This window comes from Vanessa tameamea, chromosome 25 (assembly GCF_037043105.1).
Source record: "Vanessa tameamea isolate UH-Manoa-2023 chromosome 25, ilVanTame1 primary haplotype, whole genome shotgun sequence".
Lineage (NCBI taxonomy): Eukaryota > Metazoa > Arthropoda > Insecta > Lepidoptera > Nymphalidae > Vanessa > Vanessa tameamea.
This window is the reverse complement of record NC_087333.1, coordinates 1,004,974-1,022,922: the sequence shown is the minus strand read 5'-3', so window position 1 is coordinate 1,022,922 and position 17,949 is coordinate 1,004,974. Positions and strand designations below refer to the sequence as shown.

At 33.3% G+C, this 17,949-nt stretch overlaps 1 protein-coding gene and 1 pseudogene across 1 annotated transcript in view; one reads left to right on the top strand and one right to left on the bottom strand.

Annotated features, from left to right (window-relative positions):
• The first annotated feature begins 3,903 nt into the window (after window positions 1-3,903).
• On the top strand, window positions 3,904-11,375 carry LOC113399522 (uncharacterized; annotated as a pseudogene).
• Window positions 4,743-17,949, bottom strand: part of LOC113399548 (facilitated trehalose transporter Tret1-like) — a 31,427-nt gene continuing 18,220 nt past the window's right edge. The window contains exons 6-12 of the mRNA XM_064218974.1: window positions 17,179-17,334; window positions 16,417-16,584; window positions 15,388-15,520; window positions 13,984-14,213; window positions 13,459-13,653; window positions 12,744-13,042; window positions 4,743-4,753 (exon numbers count right to left, since the gene is read on the bottom strand). Of these exons, the coding sequence (XP_064075044.1) occupies window positions 12,797-13,042; window positions 13,459-13,653; window positions 13,984-14,213; window positions 15,388-15,520; window positions 16,417-16,584; window positions 17,179-17,334 (1,128 nt within the window). The 3' untranslated portion in view covers window positions 4,743-4,753; window positions 12,744-12,796. The remainder of the gene's footprint in view (window positions 4,754-12,743; window positions 13,043-13,458; window positions 13,654-13,983; window positions 14,214-15,387; window positions 15,521-16,416; window positions 16,585-17,178; window positions 17,335-17,949) is intronic.

Sequence of the window (17,949 nt, the reverse complement as noted above, 5' to 3'; positions counted from 1 at the left end):
CTGCTTTCAATTTAGACCATTGACGTGACAATCGTGATTTTTTTGTTCTTGTATATAACATTAATCGAATCCCTTTCACATGTTTATTAATCAACGAATGATGTGAATAAATGAACATGTATTCTGTTATTTCTGACGGTACTAATTAAAGACAATTTAGATTCATTAACCAATAAAACGACGCGGACCAATTGCCAACCTTGGCCGTCAAACTGGCGCTGAATGAAACCAAAATATCATATTTCCAATATTCACAACAAGAATATCATTAAGCGTAATTTTAATAAATGGTTCTTTTTTTGCCCAGAGGATTGGAATTGCGATTCAACGGGGAAGTGCTGATAGCATTCTTTCCAGAGTTCCACTCGGTCATGATTTGTACAGTAATTGATAATTTTTATTTGTATATAATTACGGCCTAAATTTAAATATTTCTTGTGTAAATTAAACATTAAGTTCCACGTTTAATAGTTAAAGCACTATGTACAGGATATGTGTATATCAAACGACGAGCTCGTTGAAAGAAAAACATCTTAAGGATACCAGCACGTGTTCGATGAAATTCTGTCACGTGTTACTAATCTGCATTATACCGAATAGAGAATAATTAATGCAACAAGGGAAGTAATATCTTAGACCATATGATAATATCAGGGATTTTATGGATATGTGATTTCGAATCCGGATATGGATACGGATATATGAATAATATTTTAAAAGGTTTCAAATACGGTTACGGATATAAAATTATTGCGAATAATCATTCGATAGTTTCGGATAGTTTCAGTAACGGATATAATATGATTATTTAGAAATTGTAAAAGAGAAAATTACAATGTTTTAGACTTTCATTGAGGTATTAGGTATAATCGCAGAAAAAACAAACAGCTATAAAAATAATAAGTAATACTGTCTTTAAGAATAACACTATTCAAATACAAAATTTATAATAAACAATAATTTTATTTCGGATATCCGATAGTTTCGGTTATGGTTACGGAGCTCCATAATATTACCGGTTAGTACCCCTCTATATATTATACCCCAGGTGGTGATATACATGCTTATAAATTTCAGCAATAGCTGGAACGCTGAGGACATATATCTCATGAGCAAGCCCTTAATTTCTTGCACCGGTATCACTTGCTAGAAGTATACACAAGTCAATCCACCAAATAGTACGAGCCAGTCTCACACTAACTGTTACTGTTTCCAATGTTTGCAATGTTAACAGTGACGTAGGTAAGCGGATATAGGCCCCTTTATTACGCTGTATTGAGCAAAAATCGGGCCATACCCGAAATTTATTGCCACGCTATTTATATAAATATTAATTTATGGCATTTGTTGTTCTGTCAAAGAGTAATTAATAAACGTCAAAATATCGTAAAAGACCTTCGTTCCAAAAACTTTTACTTTTGAAAAATTATATGCGACCTTGTTTGTAATAGATATTCTACCGCCAAATAACAGTACTCTGTATTGTTGTGTTCCGGTTTTGAAGGGTGAGTGAGCCAGTGTAATCACAGGCACAAGGGACATAACATCTTAGTTCCCAAGGTTGGTGGCGCATAGATGATGTAAGGAATGGTTAATATTTCTTACAGCGCCTTTGTATATAGGTAGTGGTGACCATCAGGTGGCCCATATGCTCATCCGCCAACCAATGCCATAAAAAAATAACAATAATAATTGGAACCTTTATCCCGAGTTGGATTTATAATACCTATCGTTTTTGAGTTACGGTTGTTTGTGTCGTAAACATAACGATCCGTTAAAGTTTCTACGTCATAAACAGTTAATATATAATGGGGTGGCATCTCGTAAAAAAATATCTCATTCGTAATTGTTTCACAAATATAAGTAACCAGAATTAAAGGATTCATGCAACAAAATATTGTACCTATTACCGTAAGTCACACTGCATTTTCCGCCTCGCACGACCAATCTGCGTAACCAGCTTTTGCGGGCGGTTTTTCCGAACCGATACGACTTGGGAACCTTCAAGAAAAGAGTCTACACATTTCTTAAAGGCCAGCAACCGTGTTGTAAGTGTCCATGGGCGGTGGTAGTCACTTTCCATCAGTGAGCCTCGTTATTTTTTTTAAAAGTAGGTTTCCAACTAAGCAGTTATTACTGAAAGCACTGCAAATCAATTAAGATGCTACAGACTATATTATGATACTTGAAAGATCACATTATCTCGTTTCGACCACATGTTACAGTCTATAACATAACGAACCATTTTGGTTCTTGTAATTAGATAACGTTATCGATATCTCATAACGCAAAACAGATGCAATACACGTCATTCAACTCACTCATATGCAATGATGTATTTACGTACAGACACGATATTCAATACTTGGAGGCCGTTACAATATATATAGGACAATTCAATATGCATTATCAAATGTATTACTTACAAAATGCATAAAAAATAATTTTATATTTATAATAATTTTGGATATAGAGGAAGGGGACGAGCAAAGAAACGATGGATGGATTGTGTGAAAGACGATATGGTTAGAAATAATGTTACTTGTTAGACTACATCTGACAGATAAGTATGGAAGATGAAGACATGCTGCGCCGACTCCAAGTGAAATTGGGATAAGGGCAGGAGGACGATGATGACCTGATATTATGAATAGTATTTATTAATATACAAGAACATATATATGTGTATTCCACCAAACCGCATTGGAGCAGCGTGGTGGAATATGCCCCAAACCTTTTCCTCAAAGGGAGAGGAGGCCTTAGCCCTGCAGTGGGAAATTTACAGGCTGCTAATGTAGTGTAATGTAAAGATCATAAAATTGATACTTGACACGTTAATAGTCTAAATTTAAAGCGGGTAAACATGCGATGTGCAATTACAACGTCACCCCTTTCATTTTTAATATTTTTTATTGATTTCGCTTATTTTTTTAATGTTTTATACTAAAACCTTCTCCGAAATACACTGCATCTTTCGGTGATGGTCAGGGCATTCGCTAAACACGCTGAGATACCGTAGACGCTGAGTGACCGTATTGAAAAATGGTATAAGCAGCAAAAAGTGTCGCCGACGCAAGTTTCACACGCGCTGGGTGGCTTGTTTCTCTTAGTCTGTTGAGCGTCGCGGGGCTGCTCCCAGGCCCGAGTCGGGTGGCTGTCGAGCGAGATTTAACGGACGCCCTAAGTGATTATAGCGCCCATAGACATTGGCGCTGTGAGATATCATCATTCATTACATCGCCAATACCCCACCGGCCGCCAACCTTGGGAACTAAGATGTTATGTTCTTCGTGCCTATAGTTACACTGGCTTAGTAACCTGTCAAACGTAGATTATCTGGAGGTGCCAGACGATCTTGCACAATGCCATCAATACTACCATCGAGTAAAAGTTAGTAACGTATAATAGTTTTTCCAATTTGTAATTACAAGAAAAAACATCCTCCTATTTAATTTTTTTAAATATACCAATCCAACAAATGGTTATAGTCGATACGTGATGACAGCATTACATTTAAGTTATTAATCTATCGATTTAACGTCACTACAAAAAATATGACTGTCGTTCGCTATGAGTCATAAATTCCGAAGCAACATGCCTGAGAATAGTTTTTTGAATATATTTCTACCAATATACATTCTAAGTATGGTTTTTTGTGAGCGAAAATATAAATTAAAAGGAGGATTGATATCAGCCACTACAAAATGGGATATCCTCATTGCAATCATAGGAAATATACTAGTATACGTTGTGTTCTATTTAACAATGTGCGAATTTACAGCTATTTTAACGAGTACCGTTGTATTTTATATATACCTCCTTATTTACACGTTTTATGCCATGAACTATACCATTCATAGTGTTATGAATATAGTCAGGAGTTCCTCCAATTTTGAAATCGTGATGAAATTTCAAAAAGTTGACAATCACTTGTATGATTTTAACGATACGAGAATATTGAGATTCCTCGTGAGGTTCGCGTTGCTCTGTCTTATCGCCTATTATAGTTTATTGTTGTCCGTTAAACTGTTCACTGATCGTTTTTGGTTCTGGCCCAGATGTCTCTTCGTATTTATTACAATTATTTTCGATATTGAATTGCTTTACACTTCCTTCGTCATTTACTTTTTGGCGAGAAAAGTTAAGTTATGGACCAAAAAGTTTCAATGCAAATATAGGTTCACAACAATTCAACACGTTCTCAGAGAAGACGTGATTACAAGGAATGAGGATGAATCTATGTTCTCAATTTTGAAAACGATACTGGACATTATTAGGGAATTGGAAAAATCTTCAAAATTGACGGTAATCTAACATTTCATATAAATACTAGGTTTCGCTTCATTATGAGATATTTCTCATAAATTTCAAAGAAATAGTTCGAATTTTAAAAACAATAAATCATTTTTTAGATCTTTAGCCACATGACTATGGAATTCGTTCAATCACTGGCTTACATCCAAGTTTGTATCGAAGGCTTACAGAAAAGTAAGGTAAGGTGAAAATATTTGTTACTCCTTTTTAATATGCTTTGACAAATGATAAAGATGATAATGATAATTATGCCCTTTATATTAATAATAGCTTCGAACGGATTGCCTCCATTACATCTATGGCATATGTCTATGCCATAATCAATCATATAATCACCTTTCAAATAAATTATTGTACATGTAGATTTTTTTCAACATTAAAACAATTACAATATAATAAAGAAAATAAATTCTAAAAATATCTTATCAGCACGTTTTACCTTCCATTAGGTTATTTTTATTTACTATTACGTTCAAAAACCTTTTTCAATTTATTTTCTGCTAGACTGGCAGCTTCTTGGACCAGTAAGGTTACGTTTTAATTCAGTTTGGAGGAATTGGACCATCGGAATTGGACCGTTGAATTCTCTTAAAGGGTGGGACAAATCGTCAGTATATTGCTTTCGCCAGGTTGCTTGTTTTGCTTAAGACGGGGCTGGACCATAATATCTGGACCATAATATGATTTCATTCAGACAAACCTTTCCTAATAAGTTTTAAAAGATTAGCATTTCTTTTATGTTTTTCCACTTCATATTATTTTCATTTCATTTTACAGTTTATTTTTCTATTTCACAGCTTAACTCCTTGACGCTCGCCAGTAACACTGTTGCAATCTTTACCTGGATTATAAAAGGAATACTCGTTGAAATTATTCTGTGTATTTGTTGTGAAGAATTTTACTCAAGCGTCAAGTTAGCTGAAGCTACGGCATTATCGATTTACATTGAAACTTATTCATGTAAGTGGACTTCTTTTTAGTTTACTGGCAGTAGTAAACCTAGAGATTAATATGCATGATGACGTCAGAAATCCAGTTTGATAAATGGTTGGCTTCATATTGTAAGCCTGATGCCTCTGTTTCACTAAACACCGGCAAACTATTTTATTCTTTATTTGAATCATTTCACTGATTATTTAAAACCACATGCTTTTAAGATCTAAAGCTAAGCGGAGATCAATTATTATCAGTCATTTTTAAAATTGCAATTTCAATTATGTAAAAATGCAAAAAAACCAAAGGCTCATTAGCAATGCAATTACTTCATTATTCACCTGGTGGTAGGGTTTTGTTTTGTCTTAGTAGGTACCACCCACTCATCATATATTCTACCGCCAGGTAGCAATACTAAATATGTTTTTTTATTTATTTATAGAGTTTTTTCGTTAATACGAATATGCCACTCTGTAAAATTAACAGCAGAGTAATTAAAGTTAAGTTGTTAGTATTACTTATAATATTACGTTATCCTTTCTATTATTAAGGTCGATCTTAACTAATTTTATTAATTTAGAATCTTTTTCTGTATTGGGATCAGCTAAAATGCTATTTAAGCATCCCACACAAGATTTTAATTGCGATATAAATGACATATTTTGTCTATAGTCCTCGTTCCGGGCACATTCCATTATAATATGGAAGGCATCTTCTACCACGTTGCAAGAGGTACAATTCGGGGAATTAACTTTTCTCATTAAGTATGCGAACTTATTCAACGGAATATGTCCGGAACGAAGACACTACTAAATATGGTTGTGTGAAGTTTTTGAAGGATGATTGAGCTAGAATAAATAACACAAAGTACTTAATTTACCTAGTAATTTTAGCTCCCAAGGTTTGGCTCCCAAGGGCAAAGCAAGTAACCTATGTATAGTTCAAGATATAAAATCTTCAAAATTTTACTTTTTAGATAGACGTCGACAATTCGTGAAGAGATCTCTTCGTGTTATACAAATTCAATTCAAGAAGATTACTGCCTGCGGTCTGTTCACCGTTGACGCATCATTTATACTTTATTTCATAACTGTGATAACAGATTATACAATTGTATTGATACAATTTGCATTTCTAAATAATACTGATTAGATAACTTATTTGGATGAATAAAAAATACCCTTTCATTAGTACTTAGTATTAGTTACGTTTTAAAAACAACAGTTTATGAATGTGTTTTTTCCCGAGTCTTTAAATTAGTATTTTAAGTTTATATTTGCATCTAGGATTAAAAAATAAAAAGTAGATTGAAGGTATTTTGCAAAACATTATAATGGACTGCTATCAGTTGAATTAGTAATTATTTACGTATTGACAAACAGAGGCGTCGTTTCGCGCTAACGGAAACTTGTATTGTATTCGCTCTCGTTTGCTCCTCTATAATGCAACAGCACGCTCCACATATATTTTGTTATAAAATCTGAAGCGTTATGGATATAAACTTAGGATATTATTGATCTTTAACAAACTTTTGAATTATTAATGTTTATAATTATATATTAAAATAAGAGTTTAGATTCATTGTATGCTTTGATGACCTCCGTGGTCGAGTAGTCTGTACACCGGTTTTCATGGGTACGCCCTAGTTTTCTATGTTGTCTTGGGTCTGGGTGTATGTGGTACCGTTGTTACTTCTGATTTTCCATAACACAAGTGCTTTAGCTACTTACATTGGGTTCAGAGTAATGTATGTGATGTTGTCCAATATTTGTTTATTTATTTATGCTATATTTAAGATAAGAATCAAACATAAGATGAGTCAACAATGAGTGATTCTATAATAGCTCTTGTGATTCTCGCGATATAAATGAGAATCCTTTTTTTGAATGACAATCCTATGATAATATTTCATAATTATACTAATTTATAAACTCACCAAGGAAAAATCGTGAGAAAACCTGCATGTTTTTATGTAATTCTGCCACATATGACCAAACCGGACTGGCACTGCAATAAACTCTAAAACTTCTTCTTCTTCTCTAAACCTTCTCCAGTAAAGGAAAAACTAATAATTTGTCGCTTATCTATTTACTTTATATTTTATGTTAAATGTGACCACTGATTGAAATGATTTGTCTTCCACGTTATTGGGTTGTCTGGAAAAGATGGCTTATTAGCCATTAGTCCGCCCGTTGTACAACACATCAAATATTTTAATATTTTTTTTTTAGTATTATTTCTTTTTTTCCTTTGTTTTTTGTGTTTATTTCAAAGACTTCTATATTTTAAGTTACTGGTGTACAATAAATAATAAAACATAACATAATCAGCCTGTAAATTTCCCACTGCTGGGCTAAGGCCTCCTCTCCCGTTGAGGAGAAGGTATGGAGCATATTCCACCACGCTGCTTAAATGCGGGTTGGTGGCATACACATGTGGCAGAATTTCGTTGAAATTAGACACATGCAGGTTTCCTCACGATGTTTTCCTTCACCGCCGAGCACGAGATGAATTATAAACAGATTAAGCACATGTCAATTCAGTGGTGCCTGCCTGGGTTTGAACCCGAAATCATCGGTTAAGATGCACGCGTTCTATTAACATTAATATCGCGTGTGTACTTCACGACTTCGTAACATACCGATATCGTAAATAAATAATTGATGTAGTGTATATATAATGGCGATATATACTGTGAATTTGCTAAATTGTTTATACTTTTGAGCTGGTTTGCTCCGAGAAAAGATAATCCGCCGATTTGATTGATTGTAATGCAACAAATACCTACCTAATCGCATTTATGTAGGTGACGATTGACACCGCCGCGCGGCCGTTTTTACAGGTTTAAAGAACTAAATACTAAAAACTAAACAAATGATTTCTGACTTGGATTTAATTTCCGTGTGACTTATTTTGTTAGTAAATTTCACATTTTTTATTTTACGTCTATTTGTTTATTCGATTATTGTATCAGCCTAAAAAATATTAATTTATTTACATAAGAATTATTAACATTACGTCCTTAATTAGCTATGTAACATAATATATACAAATATGAATTTAAAAAAAGTTATTGTGTAAATTTTAATCGCGCGAAATGGTGGCAAGAATGCTAGCAGCACTTCCCCGTTGAATCGCAATTTCGATCCTCTCCGAACCAGCCCTCCTGTCATCAGTGGAGGCAATAAGGCGTTATCATTTTAATGAAGATTTTTGCACTACTACTCCAAGGGGAAAGTGTTTCAACAGCAAATGGGACAAAAAAGTAATTTGACATAAGACACGAATATTTGGATAGCTTTTTTGCTTCAGCTTTTTCCGCAGCGGCACCGGCTCCTAACTTGTCAACATATGTACCCTTCCACACTTATATTAATGACTATTGGTCAACGTTGTCATCAATAAACAACTAATAAATGACTGAAGTGCATTTTAAGTAACAAACTTATCAATTAACACACTAACATCTAATGAATTTTATCGACCCCCCCCCAGTTCAGTCGCGAAAATATCAGCCATTATAAAACACGTGCAAACATGTTTGACAAAGATATAATGGGTATCTTTAAAAGTATTTACATGATAACTGTACCGTTTTGTATGAGAAAATTTAAGTTGAATGGAAATAATGTTTCGATAACCACAAAACGTGATATGGCCGCGATTGTATTCGGAAATATAATAATGATATATTTTCTCACCCGTACACTCATGACATTATTTCATTTATTGGGATCGACATTGATGTTATATATTTATTACATCGCATATACGTTATATGGAATCAACTACACCTTACATAGCATATCGAATATCGTTAAAAGCCAGGATCACGTCGATGTCATGACAAATCTTCAGCGTATCAATATGATCCTGTATAATATTCGAGAGACGAGAACTCTGAAAAACTTGGTTCGGTCACAAATTATGACACTGCTCCTTCTGTACGCGCTTATAATTTGTACTAAGATATTCATAGATCCACTTTGGTTTTATACGCGAGGTCTTTTTATATTACTAACTCTAATTTTCGATTTAGAAATATTTTATATTGCGGATATTATTTATTTTTTGGGAATGAAAATCAATCGCTGGGTAAAAAAGATTCAAAACGAAAGATTTAGGAAGTTGTATTCGATCAAAGAAGATGCGAATGAGGACGTTATGTTGAAAGTATTCGAAAATATATTTGACACAATTATGATTATGGAAAAGACATCGAAATTAGTGGTAATTTAATGACTTATCTCGTTTCCGTGTATTGTTTATAATGGTTGCTCATACTTTATTATTTCACTATCATGGATTTTGAGGACTGATTGATTAATTATTTAAGAGTATATTATATTAGCTATAAAGCCGTGTTTAAAATTTTAATTTTGGTATCGCGGGTAATCTTGGCCGTTGAAATAAATACCGTCGCTTTTGCGACGAAGATACTTACAAAACAGAATAAATGGAATTGTTTTTTTTGTAAATTAAATTTATTTATTTGTATTTTAAAATGTTTGATTAATTCATTTACAGATTTTCAATCATTTCTTTATGGAATTCTTGCAATCATTGGCTTATATAAAGATATGGATTGAGTGGCTACGGAATGAGACAGTAAGAAATATTTGGTCTAACTGAATATATTTTAGCGATGAACCTTACTTATACCTGCATAAGGTTCATCGTAATTTTGTAGGTTGTTATGGCCGTTTGATATTTACATTATAATAATTGCAAAATGCTATTTTGTGGATGTTAGTGCGTTTTGGAATTAAGCAAGGCCTTACTCTGTTAAGCACAAGATGTAATATCTTATTGTATGCATATTGCATGTGTGTGTGTCCAACACATTCACGTTATTAATTTGAGTTGATACGAAAGGAGCGTTGAGAGCACTTATGGGCAAAAAAAAATTTTAATTTTCTATTTAGATAAAATTTCAGATTTTTTTATTTACATTCATAAATATATATTTTATTTAAGATCGATGATATCATATTTACAACACACACGGTGGGCGTCATCTTGTGGACAGTGAAAGGAATCGTAGTTGAAATAACTTTATGCGTTTGTTGCGAGATCCTACACAACAATGTGAAATCAGCGAGGGTAGCAGCCATTTTACTTCTGAACAACTCGAAGTTTTGTAAGTGTGACGTTCACATGTAAGGTCGATTTACCAATTAGATAAAATAAATATAAAAACGCGTGCGTCTTAACCGATGATTTCGGGTTCAAACCCAGGCAGGCACCATTGAATTTTCATGTGCTTAATTTGTGTTTATAATTCATCTCGTGCTCGGCGGTGATGGAAAACATCGTGAGGAAACCTACATGTGTCTAATTTCAACGAAGTTCTGTCACATGTGTATTCCACCAAACAGCATTGGAGCAGTGTGGTGGAATATGCTCCAAACCTTCTCCTCAAAGGGAGAGGGGTGACGATTCAAAAGTACTTGTAAGCAGGGATGCTATGGATATGTTATTTCAGATCTGGATGTGGATACGGATATATGAATAATATTTTACGGCTTACAGATACGATGACGGATACGAAATTATTTCGGATTATCCGATTGTTTCGAATACTTTCGGTTACGGATGTTGGATTATTTAGAAGTTGTTAAAGAAAAAAAATACAAGATATATTTGGCTTTATTTGTAGGTTATTATTTAATATTAGGTATAATCACAGGAAACACAATAATAGCTTTAAAATACAATTAGTTATTTTATTTGAGTATAACATTGCAAAAACAACATTGTAATACATTATTTTTTCGGTTTCGTTTATGTTTACGGAGCTCCATAGTACCCCTTCTTGTAAGAACCGACCTAAATAAAGTATACTTCGATTTGGACTCGACTCGTTAAGCCTTATATTTAGAGTGGACATATATACATAGTATATATATATACATAGTTTATATCACTTTTTGAGTTTGAGTAATGTTTTTTATTATATTTCAGATAATACTAAAAGATTCGCGAAGAAGGTGTTAAAAATAACAGCTATTCGTTACAAGAAGCTCAATGGACTTGGTGTATTTGACGTAGACGCTATGTTGCTGCTACATTTCGCTGCTCTCCTGGCTAACTACACTGTTGTCTTGCTTCAATTTGCGTTTACATAAAAAAAAAAATGTTCAAAATATTATCAATATTAGATTAATTCCGTTTTCACAAAATGTGCAATACTTCTATTTCGATGCTGGAAATAGATTTTTATAAATTAACCAAATAATAAAAGATAAAAAAGGATTCAGAACAAAAAGCATAATAATTAATTAAAGTAATTTATTTACTAGCATTATTCTGTAAAAGTTATTTGACATCACTGTAATATATACATATTTTTGCTTTAAGTTATACACAGGCGTAATGATTAAAAAAAAATTAAATACAATGCGTTTGAATTACGAATAGAAAAGTCGATGACCCCAAATTACAGGGATCTGTCAACAGTCATACGAAAAATGCTACTTGAAAAGAAAATAAATTTTGCACACGCAAAATTTGATTTTTTTTTTTATAAATTTTTAAAAGTAATTACAAAATCTATTTTATAAATAATTTATAACAGCTGTTATACATCTTATTTATTTTTTTTTCACGATATGAGGTGAGGACAGTCCTAGTCTTATTTGAATCGCACGAGAAGCACGTGTGGGTACTGTCACCAATCCCAAAAGGTGTTAGCACTAGTGAAACGTTTACTTTACTTTTAACTAAGTTTACTTGTAATCATACCATACAGCTATGATATCCTTAGTTTAAATCTATATACTGTATATTGTAAATACTTATAAATTATATGAGACTAGTATCCACGGTGACGGCTGGTTGGTAGTTTTTTTTTTTTTTTATTATATTCCTCCAGTCCAGTACAGAACAATATGATGAATGATTGGGCCCTACCAACAAGTTATCAGAAAATTTCTTTTCAACTGTCCAATTTTTTTTATTACGATACTTGGACGCGAAACTGACATTAAATGTCAAAACAATATAAAATTTAAATTTATATACTATTTTTTTTAATCTATTTATTTCATAAAAAAATTACGAGGCAGGCGATGGAGTACTTCAAGCGCTTGTTATAATTTGTTACATATGCCATATATTTTGTAACAAATGTTGTTATATAATGAAATATAAAAAAACTTAAGATATATATATATCTTGACCATTTTCAAAATTGTAACGATTTAAGTTATTAGTATAGTAGTTATATTAGTAATTAATACAACATAATTAGGTAGATTAGTTATTTTTGTCGAAGCTTGATATAGGTAATGTAAAATCTGTTAAACACGAAATTCATGCTTGTCATGTAAATTCTCTAAACTTGAAGTTCTATAATATTATTTACTAAATCTTCTTCTAAACGCAATTGATATTTAGCTTAGCAGATTTCGAAGGCATTAAAAAACAAAGTCGACTCGTTTATTAGTACAGATTATTAATTAAAATTAAACGTAACAATGTGAAAATACCTACACGTTTTTGTTAAGTCTTTAAGCAATCAAATCACTTAGTACGCCGCTCCATTCGCCTACTTCGGCAATTCCCTTTTCTCCTTTTTAGTTCTTAAATCATAGTAAATTTCTTCTAGCTGCCTATTCCTAGTTTCTGGTACAACAAAAATTACGTATAACGCGGTGATCAAGCACATCGCTCCGAAGAAGTAAAACGCTGCATATATTCCTATGGATTTTGATAGAGGTTTGAAGAATAAGAGCTGGAAGAAGTCAGCCACCGATGCTATTGCCATTGTAGTCGCCAATACTGTTCCACGGTACTGAAATCATTGAATTATAAAATTGGAGATTTATGTTTATGTAACGTGATTCATATCGTAGTAGTGAGAACAAGCTTATTAAAATTAAATTACCAAAAATATAATGGTGATCATGATAAAAAGGGAGTCGTTAATATATACTTCAAACTTAATGAAAGGTGGTACGTCTTTGTGTAAGCTAGTCTAAGATCCATCCATCCACTTATTACTACCACCAAACGACAATACTTAGGATTATTGGAGGGTTTGAAGGGCGATTGAGCCAGTGTAAATGTAGGCACAAGAGACATAACATCTTAGTTCTAGAGCTTGGTGTCGCATTGACGATGGAAGTAATGGCTTATCTTTCTTACGACACCAATGTTTGTCTATGGTCGATGGATACATCACATCTTAAACTTATCTCATTACTTCACCTTAAAAGAGAATGTCTCTCCAGCAATGATCACAGATATGGGCATCAGTCCAGCCGCGTCACAGAAGATGCACGCACACAGTGTCAATACAGGAATCCACGCTGGTACAGCGATGTTAATCTCATTGAGAAGGAACCAGGTCGCGAGAATACACATACTGATTCCAGATATGATGCATGTTATGAAAAGAAGAGGCTGAAAACAAACACGTAAAATTTAACCTAATACCAAAAAAATACCAATTGAAATTTGATTTGGATGTTAGCGAGGTAGTACTCGAGCAATCTAACTTGACTATCCTAAAGTTAACTTGCTTTCAAGTTGATTTCAACTTTTATATTCGACTGACGTGGGTTAACCTCTGTGTCTGATTTTATAAGCTAGACACTACATGCAAAAACTCTTTAGAAACCATATTATATTTTATGATCAATATTTGAAACTACTAAAATACTTTAATCAGATACATTTTAATCAGAAGTGAATATGAGATATATATGAGACGTAATAAAAGTAGGTACATACCCGTCTACCGCACCTCTCAACGATACCAGAAGCCATGGTCGCCCCACACAGTTGTACCACGCCCAAAACCATGGCCTGCTGATTTGGACTGAGAACAAGTCCTGTTACATCTGATGCTAAAGAGAAGATGTCCCCAGCAAAATTCAAGACAGGTACAGCACCACATAACTCCCTAGCCAGAGCTGCTACTAGAGATATTTGGAAGGCTCTGAATAGTATCTTGTCAGTTACTGAAAAAGAATGATTATATCAATCTTAATTAACATCAAGCGTCCGTAGACATGGCTATAATATTAATTACACTGAGAAAAAATAATTGAAGGGAAAAAAACTGCGAATTAATTGGAGTTAAGATGATAGTGATTGACGACCTCCGTGGTCGAGTAGTGTGTACACCGGTTTTCATGGGTACGCCACTCCGAGGTCCCGGGTTCAATCCCCGGCCGAGTCGATGTAGAAAAAGTTCATTAGTTTTCTATGTTGTCTTGGGTCTGGGTGTTTGTGGTACCGTCGTTACTTTTGATTTCCATAACACAAGTGCTTTAGCTACTTACTTCTTTTTAAACTTTTTTTTTTCTAAACTTGCGCTATTCAATTTTTATTTTTCTTTTATAGTAATTACTAATTTATTATAGTCAATATATAAGTAGGGACTGTATTAGTAAATTGAAATCGAGGAGGATTTTCTGTTGATATTAATAACCTCACTCGCGTTTTTACTTTTAATATATTCATTCACATTTGATGTGAAATATATTCATTCCTGATAATACCTAGGTATTAACAGAAATCTAGACAAATTTTCATCACTTGCAGTACTTTCTTTTAAAGGTTTAATGAATACGCCAATCTGAGTTCGAATATATGACCTCGAGGTCTACATAAGCTGATCCTTATAAGCTAGTTACTAGACTAACGAGGTTTAAAATCTTGTCACTCGGCCAACTCAGATCGTATGTATTGTAACAGTTCTAAAAGTTACTGCTAATTTGATAGAACATTACTAGCAATTAATCCTACAATGAATCCGCATTTAACCCAGGTTGGAGTACATAAACAATATTTATAAAGTAATCAAAACCTCAGATTTCCTCACTTATAATTTCAAAAAATAACTCACCAATACAAAACATTACTGTTAGGTAATCATACAGGCATATATTTATAATGATTAATTTAATATATAAGATTTTAAATTAACATGGTTATTTTTATTACTAACAGTATCTAAAACGGGATATCGTGATACGAGAGTCTCGTGAACAAGACATTCGTAGATAATGTCGAAATATCGAGCTCCACGAAATAAAAATAAAAAACATGGTAAATATCCCATTTTAGATACTGTTAGTAATAATTTAATATAGGAATCCAATATAAGAATAATCAAAATTAAATACTTACAAATATTTTTCATAAGATATTTTCCTTTTCCTTCATCATTTTTCTGTTCTCTTTTAATTGTGTTTATTTCTTCCTGTATCAAAGCATCATTCGACTTTCTACAGCGGAGCCAAACCAGCGCTTTTGTCGCTTCCTAAGCGTAAATATATTTTACTTTGTTCAAGTAGGTTCTTTCAATAAAATTGTCATTTTACGAGATTAAATTAAACGTTCAACTATTACTGGTTCAGAAGATTATTTTCTTTTTTTGGCATTGGTTGGCGGACGAGCTTATGGGCCACCTGATGGTAAGTGGTCACCACCGCCCATAGACAAAAGCGCTGTAAGAAATATTAACCATTCCTTACATCACCTATGCGCCACCAACCTTGGGAACTAAGATGTTATGTCCCTTGTGCCTGTGATTACACTGGCTCACTCATCCTTCTAACCGGAACACAACAATACAGAGTACTGTTATTTGGTGGTAGAATATCTGATGAGTGGGTGGTACCTACCCGGGCGGGCTTGTACGAAGCCCTACCACCAAGTATATATATATATATATATATAGATTCAACAAAGTAATAACTCTAGCAACTCGTTTTCTCAAATTAAATAATAATAATAATTAATATATCTTAATTGTATTATACAGATATTTTTTGAATATACTAAATTTAAATCAAAAACCTCCAACTTAACTTTATCATATATACAAAAATCAGCATAAAAATATTTTTTCAACAATATGCAACCAAATCTTCTTAGGAATATTTATTTAAAGAGAAACTCCCGTAATACAATGATTCCTTAATTAGTATTTTCTCTCGTCTTATCATTTTTAAATCGTCATGATTCATAAATAATTTAAACTTACCAATTGCACGTTTAAATTTTATATTATTAATATTGCAATAGTTATTTGTAAATGGGTAATTCTTATATGGTTACTAGTAAAAACTTCCCATTTGGACTCTTTAATTAGTTGCAGGAATTAAAAATGTAGATATTAATATATACATATAAATCTTTTAAAATTATTATTACCTGGTCTTTTTCTTTTTTGATAAGAAATGAAGGTGACTCCGGCATTATTAGAAAAACCAAGAAATGTATCAAAGGTACTGCAAGGAACACAATCAGGATGACCTCATAACTCAGCATATCTCCTATAATGTACGCAGAAAGACTGCCTGTAGTGAAAAATAGAGCACCCTGAAATATTAGAAGAATATCATAAATATCAACCCTGCTGCAAATTTGGGCAATAAGGCTATTGTTAATGTTATAAACTCATACGAACTATGAACGAAATGAAATAACAGAAGCTCATGCAGATCCAATCCCTTGATCTCAAAATGTTAAATTCAATAAACTATAATTTCATAATTTGTAGCAGTACAAGCTAGTTACTAGAATGTGACTAGTTACGCAAGCAAACAAACGTAACAGGATGCATGAAGATGGTATCTAAGACGCTACGCCAATTGACCAAGCTAACAAAAAATACCATACAATCGTGATCCTTACAGTCTAAATTATACACATGCAGGTTTCCTCACGACGTTTTCCTTCACCGCTGAGCACGAGATGAATTATAAACAAAAATTAAGCACATGAAAATTAAATAGTGCTTGCCTGGACTTGAAACCGCAATCGTCGACTAATATGCACGCGTTCTAACCAATGGGCCATCTCGGCTTATTACAGTCTGCTGATACAAAATTAATTTGATTGTTTTGTTACCTTTCCAAGGCCTATTGATTATTCAGAACAAGTTCTCTAAATGACGGCGTCTTATATTCTTACCCAACAACCTAAGGCCCCTCTGATGTTATCATCGCTGATCTCTTTTATATAGGTGGGACAAGTAACGCAGCTTCCAGCCATCACGATGCCGACTAAGATCCTCGCAACAATAAAAACCCATATGTTCATGGAACACAGCTTGAGGATCCAGATTATCTAGAAAAAGAACAGGTAAAATTAACAAAGACAATAAATAAATTACCAGATTTAGGACCGATATGCCACTGACATTGGTATAACTAAGGAATCCCAATTACCAAATAAAATGAGGTATTTTTTCACACCCGATTATTATACTGTTGATGGAATTGGATGTTAAAAGAGTTTGTTTTTTTATGATATTGGTAGGCGGACGAGCAAATGGGCTACCAGATGGTAAGTGGTCACAACCGCCTATAAACAATAGTGCTGTAAGAAATATTAACAATTTCTTGTATCACCAATGCGCCACCAACCTTGGGAACTAAGATGTTGGAAGATAAGGGAAGATTTGATGTTGACCGGAACACAATTATATATGATTAGTGGGTGGTACCTACTCAGACGGTCTTGCACAAATCTCTACTGTCAAGTGACGTTTAAGGACGCTCTTTACATTCAAGCCTCTATCTTATTCAATAATTCCATTTGATAATAAAATTATCGTTTGACTGATTTCTTCCAAATATCTATTCGATACATTCTCACTTTTGATCATCGTTTTGCAATTGAGACACAAGAGTGTAATCCGTGCACCCAAACTTTCGTCTTTCCATACAGTGGAAATATTCA